At 37.5% G+C, this 12,466-nt stretch overlaps 1 protein-coding gene across 1 annotated transcript; it reads right to left on the reverse strand.

The window, feature by feature from the left end:
- Nucleotides 1-7,403: 7,403 nt before the first annotated feature.
- On the reverse strand, nucleotides 7,404-9,737 carry LOC133812564 (lysM domain receptor-like kinase 4). The gene has a single exon (XM_062246335.1). It carries the CDS (start codon nucleotides 9,579-9,581, stop codon nucleotides 7,683-7,685), a length of 1,899 nt encoding a protein of 632 aa, XP_062102319.1. The 5' UTR covers nucleotides 9,582-9,737; the 3' UTR covers nucleotides 7,404-7,682.
- Between the last annotated feature and the right edge of the window lie 2,729 nt (nucleotides 9,738-12,466).

The following is a 12,466-nucleotide window of genomic DNA, read 5'->3' on the forward strand; positions in this document are numbered from 1 at the left end:
TGCACAACTTCGGCGTCTCTGTGGCGTGCTTTGGAAAACCTCTACGGTGCTCACTCCAAGTCCAAAATGGACGAAACCAGAACAGCCATTCAAACGGTTCAAAAAGGTAACACCACAATGGTAGAATATCTTCGTCAGAAGAAGGCCTGGGCTGATAGTTTAGCCCTTGCTGGGGATCCGTATCCTGAAACTCATCTTATTGCTAATGTGCTATCTGGGTTAGATGCTGATTATTTACCTATTGTGTTACAAATTGAGGGTCGTTCTAGCACTACATGGCAGGAATTGCAGGAGTTACTTCTTAGCTTTGACAGCAAGATTGAGAGACTTCAAATCCTTCAAAATGCATCCAATGGGAACTTCAAATCCACTGCCTCTCTTACTGCAAATATGGCCAACAGAGGAGCTCATAATGGCCGAGGAAGAAGCCACCCATCTACACCAAGTAACTTCTCTGGCCGTGGTTTTTATTCTCCCCAAAATCGTGGTGGTTTCGGTCGGGGTCGAGGGCGCGGACGATTCAGTAACACTTCCAATTCTAAGCCAACTTGCCAAGTGTGTGGCAAGTTTGGTCACTCTGCTGCAGTTTGTTATAATAGGTATGATGATACCTATATGGGTACTGATCCTCATTCAAGCTCATCACAGGGAAAATCTGGAGCCTCTGCTTTTGCTGCTACGCCAGAAGTTGTTGACAGTGCAATTTGGTATGCTGATAGTGGTGCCAGTAATCATGTTACTTCAGATGGAGGAAATATGATTCAGAAGTATGAATATGGTGGTAAGGATAAATTACTTGTTGGTGATGGTCATCCTTTGGACATAACTCATGTTGGATCAGGTTTATTGTCTACTTATACACCATATCAAAACTTCTTATCTTGAAAGATGTTTTATTAGTTCCTGATATTGCAAAAAATCTCATCAGTATATCTCGGCTAGCAAAAGATAATGATATACTAATAGAGTTTGACTCTCATTCTTGTTTTGTGAAGGACAAAGCTACAAGGAAGGTGCTACTGCAAGGGATGCTTAAAGATGGCCTGTACCAATTCAATCCCAGCCGTGACAAGTCTGTGTCTCCTGAAACTCAGCTCCCGTCCACCACACCAAAATACACTTCATTTGTTAATACCGTTCAGCAGTCTAAGTTTCTTTCCAAAAGTGATGTTTGGCATCAACGTTTGGGTCATCCATCTGCTAGGATCCTTAGATGTGTCTTAAACTCCAGCAATGTAACCATTTCAATGAATGAAAAAGAAACTTTCTGTGATGCTTGTCAGTATGGGAAGTCTCATGCTCTCCCTTTCAAGTTGTCTAATAGTAGAGCTACAAAATTATTAGAATTAATTCACACGGATTTATGGGGACCAGCTCCAGTTAATTCTAATACTAACTTCAAGTTCTATATTCACTTTGTAGATGATTATAGCCGTTTCACTTGGATCTACCCATTAAAACAAAAATCGAATGCCTTAAATGCCTTTATTCAATTTAAAACCATGGCTGGAAATCAATTTGAAACAAAAATCAAAGTTATTAGAACAGATTGGGGTGGTGGGTTTCAAAGTTTTGATAATTATCTTAAGACACATGGAATTCAATTCCATCACTCATGTCCTCACACTTCAGCTCAAAATGGTCGAGCTGAATGAAAGCATAGACACATAGTTGAGATGGGATTAACCCTCTTAGCTCAAGCTAGCATGCCTCTAAAATTCTGGGTTGATGCATTTCAAACTTCGGTTTATCTTATTAACAGGTTACCAACTCCCATTTTGCACAATAAGTCACCCTTCGAAATTATTCACCACAAACAACTCGATTATCACCTCTTACGCGTCTTTGGTACTACCTGTTTTCCCTGTCTCCGACCTTATCAATCCCATAAATTTCAATTTCACTCACTTAAGTGTGTTAATCTAGGATATAGTGAGTCTTTCAAGGGGTATAAGTGTCTTAGTTCCACTGGTCGTGTGTATATTTCCAGACATGTAATTTTTAATGAGCAAGAATTTCCTTTCAAATCTGGGTTCCTCAACACTCATGCTCCTGAACAGTCCCTCATTATACATCACGAAGCTTGGTCCCAACTTCCTAACCTTCACTCCATCCCATCTCTACTGGTTCCGCTTGATCGTCTATCTCAACGGGTCCCTTCCTCTTCTGCATCCCCTCCAGTAGCACCTCCTGAAGCTGTTTTGTCTCCTCACGGGTCACCCTCCCCAGCTGGGTCGGCCTCCTCTTCGGCTCCGATCTCACCTGCTGGGTCGGCCTCCTCTTCGGCTCCGATTGTTTCTCCACCTCCGCCGACTCCTCCAGTCTCTCATCCCATGATAACGCGCTCCAAGTCTGGTATCTTTAAGCCGAAGCTTTTTGTTGCTCAATCCGCGCTTGGGCGCGAACCTGTCACTGTTCAAGAAGCCCTCAAGATTAAGGGGTGGAATGATGCTATGCAGGATGAAATTTCAGCACTCAAAGCTAATCAGACATGGACTTTGGTTCCCTATTCCGATCAGTATAATCTTGTGGGCTGTAAGTGGGTTTTCAAGGAGAAGTTCAATGCAGATGGTTCATTTCAAAGGCACAAGGCCCGGCTTGTTGCGAAGGGGTTTCATCAGCGGCCAGGACTAGATTTTGGGGAGACTTTTAGCCCTGTGATTAAGGCCTCTACAGTGAGAATTGTGCTGACCATTGCCGTGAGTAAGAACTGGAAAATTCAGCAATTGGATATTAACAATGCATTTCTGAATGGGCACTTAGAAGAAGATGTCTATATGGCTCAACCCGAGGGATTTGAGGACCCCAACAGACCGAACTTTGTGTGCAAATTGCACAAGTCGTTGTATGGCTTAAAACAAGCCCCAAGGGCCTGGTTTGATAAACTCAAGGGCACTCTACTCAGTTGGGATTTCAAGAACTCTAGGGCCGATACATCTCTCTTCTATTACACAGATGGTAAACTGATTATTTTGGTGCTTATTTATGTTGATGACATCATAGTGACAGGGAACAATGAAGCCAAGTTACAGGAATTTATCAGTCAACTCAACAAATTGTTTTCTCTCAAGGACTTGGGATCGTTGCATTTTTTCTTGGGGATTGAAGTAATCCGTGATGAAACTGGGCTGTATCTCACTCAAAGAAAGTATGTTGAGGAGCTTCTAAGGAAACATGATATGACCAAACTGAAACCGTGCCCAACTCCTATTGTAACAGATCGATCAATTTCAGCAACAGATGGGCAGGAAATGCACAACCCGACAGTCTATAGGAGTCTACTCGGTGCACTTCAGTATTTGTGTAATACCAGACCAGATATTAGCTTTGTTGTTAATAAACTGAGTTAGTTTATGCAAAGACCAACAACAGTTCATTGGGGAGCAGCAAACGCATCCTAAGGTATCTACAAGGCACCTTGGATCATGGATTGCACATATGCTATAGTGACAAGCTTGTTATTACAGGATACTCTGACGCAGATTGGGGATGTTGTGTTGATGATAGAAAATCGGTTGGTGGTTACTGTGTTTATTTTGGGGACACGCTGGTATCATGGTCTTCGAAGAAACAAGCTGTGGTTTCAAGGTCAAGCACTGAGTCTGAATACCGAGCACTTGCTCATGTGGCTGCCGAAATCACTTGGATAGAATCCTTGCTGAAAGAACTGAAGTTTCCTCTGCAGTCAAGATCTATTACATGGTGTGATAATGTGAGTGCCAGTGCCTTAGGCTCAAATCCTGTCTACCACTCTCGTACCAAACACATCGAAATAGATGTTCATTTTGTTCGTGACAAAATCTTGAGGAAGGAACTTGAAGTGAGATACATTCGCTCCAGTGACCAAATTGCCGACTGCCTCACAAAGGCTCTGCCACCATCAAGGTTTCAACAACTTGCTTCCAAACTTGGTGTGACACAGTCACCCCTGCGTTTGAGGGGTGGTGTTAAGACATGAGCTCCTACCACAGCATACTCTGGAATGCAAAGCAAAGTAGCAAAGTCGTATCCTCCAGCAGAATGGGCCAGCTCAACATTCATGAATATTCCCAAGTTTGTTATATAGGATTCTGTGTAAATGAGTGCACATTTTGTAACAATAACTTTCTGTTATACTGTAGCAAATTAAAGAGTGCCATCTGTCAATATAACAGTGGCCTTTCTCTTGTAAATTGGATATAAAAATCAATGCATTTTCTCAATCTCGGTTTGAGCTGAGCTTTACAAATTCTCTCTACCATAAATTTCAATATGGTAAACGATACTTTATTACCTTCATTGATAACTATACTAGAAAAACTTGGGTGTATTTGTTACAGGAAAAATCAGAAGCTTTTAGTACATTTAAAAGCTTCAAGGCTCACGTTGAAAAAGAAGCGAGAGACACCATCAAAACTCTTTGCACCGATCGTGGCGGAGAATATTGCTCAAAAGAGTTTGAAAGCTACTGTGATAATCAAGGAATACGAAGAGAATTAACCGCTGCCTATACACCTCAGCAAAACGGTGTATCAGAAAGGAAGAATCGAACAATTCTTAACTTGGTGAGAAGCATGCTAGCAAATGGAAGAGTTCCAAAGAGTTTCTGGCCAGAAGCGGTAAATTGGAGCGTTGATGTGTTGAATAGAAGTTCCACCATCTCTGTTCAAAACTTAACACCAGAGGAAGCTTGGAGCGGGCGGAAACCAACTGTAGACCATTTCAGAATTTTTGGTTGCATATCTTACGTACATGTTCCAGATGAGAAAAGGAAGAAGCTTGATGATAAGGGTCAAAAATGTGTCTTTCTTGGAATAAGTGAAACTTCCAAGGCTTATAAATTATTCAATCCACTCACAAAGAAGATTGTGATCAGCAGAGATGTCATTTTTTATGAAGAAAGCACCTGGAATTGGGATGAGCAGCAACCTACTCAATTTATTCTTGATATCGATGATGAAGAAGAAAGGCAACAACCTCTGCAAAGACAAAGTCTGACAACTAATACACCTGAAAGTCCACCAAATGGAGCTTCTACAGCTTCTGAAATTACACCAACAGCAGCAGAAAACACATATGAAGAGGCTGTTTCAATTTCTCGTCGTGTTCGAAGGAGGCTCGCATGGATGGAAGACTTTGAGGTCACAGGTATTCCATCTGATAATATTGATTCAATTGCCCATTATGCTTTTTTGTCAGACTGTGATCCCATTTCATTCGAAGAAGCTGTCAAAGACTCAAAGTGGAAACAGGCAATGAATGAAGAAATTGAATCAATAGAGAAAAATAATACGTGGGAGTTGGTCAAACTTCCTAAAGAGCAGAAATCCATTGGTGTTAAATGGGTTTATAAGACAAATTTGAACAAAGATGGTGGAGTTAATAAGTACAAGGCGCGACTTGTTGCGTTGGGGTACAAACAAGAATTTGGTGTGGATTACAAAGAGGTGTTTGCTCCAGTTGCAAAGATTGACACTATTCGGTTAGTGTTATCCATTGCTGCCCAAAACTCATGGTATATATATCAATTGGATGTGAAGTCAGCATTTTTGCAAGGAAAGTTGGAAGAAGAAGTCTATGTCGACCAACCACTTGGATATGTGAAGCAAGGTAGTGAAGATCAGGTATATAAGTTAAATAAAGCACTATATGGGCTGAAGCAAGCACCAAGAGCTTGGTACAGTCGTATAGATGCTTATTTTCTTAAAAATAGTTTTATCAAATGTCAACACACTCTTTACATTAAATATGGTCTGGATAAGAAAATTTTGATTGTGTGTTTATATGTTGATGATCTCATTTGTACTAGTAATGATAAAACTATGCTTGATGATTTTAAGTTGTCTATGATGAAAGAATTTGATATGACAGATTTGGGGTTGATGCACTATTTTCTTGGCATTGAAGTAGTGCAATTGTCTACTGGCATATTCATTTCTAAAAAAAAAAAATGCTTTAGAAATCTTAGACAGGTTCAAAATGAAGGAGTGTAATCCAGTCACCACCCGAAGTGAAGTTAGTCTGAAACTCTCAAAGAATGGTGCAAGAAAGAAAGTGAACACCACAATGTACAAGCAAATAATTGGAAGTCTGATGTATCTGACAGCTTCAAGACCAGATATTATGCATGCTGTCAATTTAGTTAGCATATATATGGAGAATCCAACTGAAGTTCACCTCTTAGCTGCAAAAAGAATTTTACGGTATCTAAAAAGTACTGCAGATTTTGGAATTCTATACAAAAGAGGTGAAAAATCAAGTTTAATTGGGTTTTCAGATAGTGATTATGCTGGAGATCCTGATGATAGAAAGAGCACATCTGGAGCAGTGTTTATATTGAATTCAGGAGCTATTACATGGTCATCCAAGAAGCAACAAATTGTAACTCTGTCAACCACAGAAGCTGAGTTTGTTGCAGCAGCATCAACTTCATGTCAAGCAATTTGGTTGAGAAGATTACTTGAAATGCTAGATAATCAGCAACGTGGTCCTACTGTGATTCACTGTGATAACGTCTCAGCAATAAAACTTTCAAAGAATCCTGTCTTACATGGAAAAAGCAAACATATTGATGTGAGGTATCATTTCCTGCGTGATTTATGCAAAGAAGGAGTTATTAACTTGATATTTTGCAAGAGTGAAGATCAAATTGCAGATATCATGACCAAGCCTCTCAAGCCTATGGCGTTTCTGAAGCTTAGAAATATGCTTGGAGTTTGCTCTCTAAATGAAGTTCACAACTTGAGAAAGATAAATTAATTTTAAACTGATTTTTGCATATATCAGTTTAAGGGAGGGTGTTAAAGTGTGGAGCTTACGTGTTGATCTTTTGAGCCATTATTTGTTTTGATGAGTCATGTAGTTTGTTTTATTTTTGCTAAGTCATTGAGTCAATAATTTTGTCTTATTCTTTAAGTGCTAATGGCTAGTGGGTTACTTTGAGTCAGAACGTGAAGTCATGTCCTATTTTGTAGGCTTTTTCAATGTTTAACTTTTGTTATTTAGCAAGTTGTATTGCCTATATATATATAAAATATATATATTTATATATATATATTTATATATATATATATAGAGAGAGAGAGAGAGAGAGAGAGAGAGAGAGAGAGAGAGAGGCAATCAAGTATCAATTAGTATTTTTAGGTCTCTATATACATCTAATGTTGTATCAATATGAAGTTTCGTCGAAATAATATGACAACAGTGGCGGCTTTGGCATTAGCTAATAATTATGTTTTGTTTCTTTCATATTCATGATTAACTTTTCTGGACAGGTTAATTCTCTTGTCGGCAATTTTGTAATTTTCGTGCATATGACATTTTAAGAGTGATTTATACATATCTGACATTAAATATTTAAACAAAGCTCACCAGTCGTCACAAACTTATTCTATATATATATATATATTATATATATACTTAACTAGCACAACAACACAACCATGCCCAATTATTTATACATATAATTATACAACCTGCCTTGTAAGAAATTCAGAACAAAATAAGATACTCCAATAATGCTGGTAAGTCTATAATTGTGGTATTTTAGACATATGCAAACTAGTCAAAATATTTACACTACTAATAAAGTGTATACATGAGTAAGTTGGATTATTGCATTATTAATAAGATGAAAGACTCATTTTCAGCCGAGTTTAGTTCCTATCCTCAAGAGCTTCCAGTGAGCTTTCTACCTCACAATGTTATTTGATTGATGATTCCCATGTTAGTGAACTGCTCAAAGCTTTAGAGAGAAGCTTCACAACCTCCTCTATTGGCGGTCGAATTTCCGGATTTTTCTTTATGCAAAGGTCGATGATTTGAACCACAAAACCAACAAGTTCAGAAGGGTACTTCTCTTGCATTGAAGGATCCATAAACTGCTTCAAACTCTCTTTTCTTTCATTGTTCAGCACACCACTGTAAACATGTGATAAGTCCCTATTCTCCTTGTACAGAAAAGATACCTCTGTCCCTGCAAGCATTTCCAGTAATAAAACTCCAAATGCATAGACATCGAGTTTTGTAGAGACCAATCCATTTTCCAAGTACTCAGGAGCCAGATAGCCTATTGTTCCAACAATGTGATTTGTCAAAGAAAACTCATTCTCTTGTTGAGCATTTGTTGACCTTACTAGACAAAAGTTTGCGATTTTGGCCCTGAAATCACTGTCAAGAAGGATATTGCTGCACTTTATGTCCTTGTGGACATGTGAAGGAGTGGTGAAACAATGAAGATAATTCAATCCTGTAGCCACATCTAAGGCTATCTGGATTCTCTGAGACCAACTCAGACATTTTCCATTGTTTTTTTCATTGTAGATCCAATCACTCAAGGCTCCATTGGTGGCAAACTCGTAAACAAGATACCAATGACCCTCATTGAAACAAACCCCAGAGAGACGAATCAGACAAGAATGGTTGATCTTCTGCAATAAATTGATCTCTTTGGAGACATCTCCTTCCATTTTCTTGATTGCTTTAGGATTTCCATCAATCTCACCGCGGTAAACGGAGCCTTCAATCAATGAATTAATGCTAAAATCATTTGTTGCCCGCTGAAGCTCTTCAATACTGTAAACTTTGATGGATTGAGCTATATCAGATAAGCTCTCCAAGAACTCCAGTGAAATTTTCACGGTTTTCTCCTGATCAAGTCGTGTAGAGTTTGCTGGGACAAGAGTCGGGTCAGCTTTCTTCTTCCTTCGACAGAAGACTAAGCAGTAGATTAAAGCACCCAAAAGTAAGACAAAAGAGCCACCTCCAACAGCACCATAAAGGGCATAAAGCCAATTTCTATTTGAGCTTGTGTTAGAGGAAAAAATGGTGGGAGTTGATGTTCGAGGAGGCGGCGGTGGTGGCGGCGGTGGCCTTACTATGGTTGAAGAATTGGTTGGTGGGCTTTGAAGGGGGACCAAAAGAGTGGTAAATGGATAAATAGTGTTGTCAATATCAGTCAGCTGATTAGCTTTAAGAAGCAATTCGTTATCTACTCCAAAATCTTCACTAATGGTTGAATCATCATCATCATAATCGACTAAGTAACTCATTAGATATTTCACACCAAGATCAACTTGGCTCTTTGTGGGACAAGCACATCTAAGAGGAACAGTAATATTTTCGTTAGTTTCAAGTTCAAAACGATTAGGATTACCTTTTTGATTCTCAAGAGCCTGGCAAGTTGTGATGCCTTGGAAGGTGTTATTGGCAATAGCCAGATATGTATCTTGTGGCTTGATGATATAAGACGTGTTTGATTGGTAGTATCCGCCATGACAGGAGCAGGTGACTGGAACTATGACCAATTTGTTTGTACCAAACGTTGTCTTATTAGAGTTTAATGCAGAGATCTGAGAAGGGTCTGCAGCCAAAAGCTTGGAGATGGCAGCCAAGGTTGTGTAAGGAGGCACAGCTCTGAAAGTGATGAAAGTCTGACAACTTCTGTTTACACCATTACAGAAGTAGCCAAGAGAAGAGCTTGAGTTATGCTTTTCATTACATTCAGTTGTGTCTTCTCTGACATATGGCTGCTGAGCAAAAATTGAAGAACAGCTACAACTGATGATGATTATGAAGGAAAAAAGGGCAATTAGAGAACTCATTTTGCCTTGGAAGATCTAAACATAACTATTCTAAGAAAAATTGATGAATTTTTAACCATTTATATAATCATTAGTCAACAAAGAAAGCGAAACCACTTGTGTGGATGTGAAAAAAAGCACTAACATTGATTGTGGGTGGTGAAGATTGGGCTTGTTGGTCTTTAAATATATATTAAATAAAAAAATAAAATATCTTAAAATAATTTGTGGAGAAGGAGGGAATAGAAAAATCGGTGACAGCAGATTTCTTTTCGTGGTTGGCTACTTAATTCAAATTAATGTTTTGTTATCAGGCGTGATATACTATCTGAATAAGATTTGTTGACTTTAAGACGACTTAATTTTGTTGCTGTTATTTATTTATATAGAATGAGTTTATTGACTCCTGTTGATTAATATAAATATTTTCCTTTAATATTGAAAAGTAAAATACACTTTTGTAATATTAAAAATAAATAGTTTTGAAAAAAATAAGTTTTTACATTAATTTTTACAGACATAAAAATTCAATATTATAATTTTATTAATGATATTCTTTTAATTTTAAATTATTTATTTTTCTTTAGAATTAAACATAAAAGAAATTAAATCGATTTTGTACTATTTTTTCTAGAGGAAATAAATAAAAAAAATTATGAGGAGTTAGGATGAAGATAGAAAAAAAATGTAGAAATATTGGGTCAGCATCCTTATCAGTTTGAAATTTGAATACTATCATGAATTCCCATTCAAAACATAGGAAAGTGTTGTATGAACAAATTGATTGGGTTAGCACCCTTATCAGTAGCTGTCATAGAAAAGAAGCATAGGAATTGGTCGAGGAATTTATTCATTCATTCCTTCAGCTTTGGTAAAATTAATTGATTCGCAGAGAAAACCCATGTAAAACTCCATTGAAATGTGCAAAGTTTATTCTCTTACAATAGCATTGCTATAAAGATATTGTAGAAAAGAAAACTCTTATGTTTTCTGTGGTCAAGATTCTTATAATTTAATTAACAATGACATAAACAATTGTAATAACTAATATATTAGATTAGTTATAAGGAAATGTTAGTAATCAAAAGTTAAATGCAGAAAAATATAAAAAAGAACACCCAGTAATTTTATACAGGTTCGAACTAGAGCTGTAAATACGGGTCGGACTTTCTAGCACGGCACGAAACCAGTACGAGCCTGGGAGGCACGAGCACAATACGAATTGAAAATTAGCACGGCACGACATGAGCCTGAGCACGGCACGACACGACAAGCCCGAAGGCACGACACGAAAGCACGAACAAACTAGCCCGAAAGCACGACACGATAAAAAACCTGATATTTTGACATTAATAATGATAATAAATTTTTATTTGTCAATTATCTATAAATTAAAATGATAATAAAAGTCTATTATTTTTCTCAATTTTATATTTTTATAATTATATTAATTTATTTTAAGATTTGTGAGTTAAAATTTTTAGTATGTATTATTAGGTATTCAAATTCTAATAATTATCTTTGTTTTTCCAAAAAACAGTTGTTGATGACGTGGCAATGATCTTCGACACGTGGCAGAGATCTTGCACGCCTATCGACCAGCATTATTTCCACATGAAAATATCAAGTTTTATTTACGACCAGCCTGGTCGTATACTCCGTTCATTGATGTAAAGATCTGTACAGTTGTGATGATATCCGAGAATATATCTTCATTATGACCTGCAGATTCGTTTATTAAGGATATATATTATTTCCTAATTCATGTAACCCTTCTTGAGCCTATAAATACACAAGAAATAGCTCAAGGAGGGGGGATCGATCTTTTTCTCTTTTTCAGAATTGTATTACTATTATCCATCGTTTGTATTGTTTTCTTCTTCTAAGGTCTATGAAACTCAGGAACTTTAGTTCTTTGATCACACCTTTAAAGTTCAATACTAATAATAGTATCAAGTGGACGTAGGTTATTACCAATCACTGGGGCCGAACCACTATAATTCTCTGTGTCCTTTATTTTCCATTTGATCATTTTCTCAAGCTCCATATTATTTTTTGTCGTTTTCTAGACTCTGTGTCGTTGACCAAAATCAGGGTCAACAATCTTTGATATAATTTTGTGCAAAGTATTGTTAAAAAGCATATAAAAATATCTAAAACTACAATTTGAATAAATAAATGTATTTGGATTGGTGGTGAGTCCATTGATTGTTAAAGAAGAGGTGGAGGTTCGATTCCCCATCCTCACACTTTTTGGCAATAATAAAATGGGCCCAAATAAGGAATGTGGGCCGGGCCGGGCCGGCCACATTTACAGCTCTAGTTCGAACCAGATCGATTTGGCCTACATCCTGTTTGATCCACTATCATCATCATCAATTGATGCAATCTCTGAATACAATTACAGTTGAGAATAAGCACTTCCAGGACTCCCAAGAATCTTTCTCTTTCTAAGGTTCTAATCTCAAACACTTTCTAACAGTTGTGTTTTTCTCTCAATCCTCACAACACACACGCTCAAATTCTCTTTCTCTGTATTTTCTCTTTCTCCCAATACAACTTATCTCCTCTCTCTTAAAAAATGAAAGATAACAATATATATATATAGATAGATAGGCTGCCAAGTTAGTTGATAGCTAATACAGTTAGGTTAGTTAGGATTTGTAGGAAAGATCTCCACAAATTCCACCTTTTTTCTTCAAATCCTAGCTTCAATAAAGTTATCTTTGACTCCAATAGTGGACCATAAAATCCTTACTTAGTTACTAAGGTTAAGCAAATCCAAGCAATGCCTGAATTTGCCTACAGATAGCACCTTAGTACCAATGTCAACAAGATTTTCTTCTGTCTTCACCTTTTCCAGCTCAACTATTTCCTCTTCAATCTTCTCTCTAATCCAGAATAGT

This window comes from Humulus lupulus, chromosome 1, assembly GCF_963169125.1.
Source record: "Humulus lupulus chromosome 1, drHumLupu1.1, whole genome shotgun sequence".
Taxonomy (NCBI): domain Eukaryota; kingdom Viridiplantae; phylum Streptophyta; class Magnoliopsida; order Rosales; family Cannabaceae; genus Humulus; species Humulus lupulus.

Coding starts and splice junctions, on each gene's coding strand:
- LOC133812564 (XM_062246335.1), bottom strand. CDS start 9,581: ATGAGTTCTCTAATTGCCCTTTTTTCCTTCATAATCATCATCAGTTGT.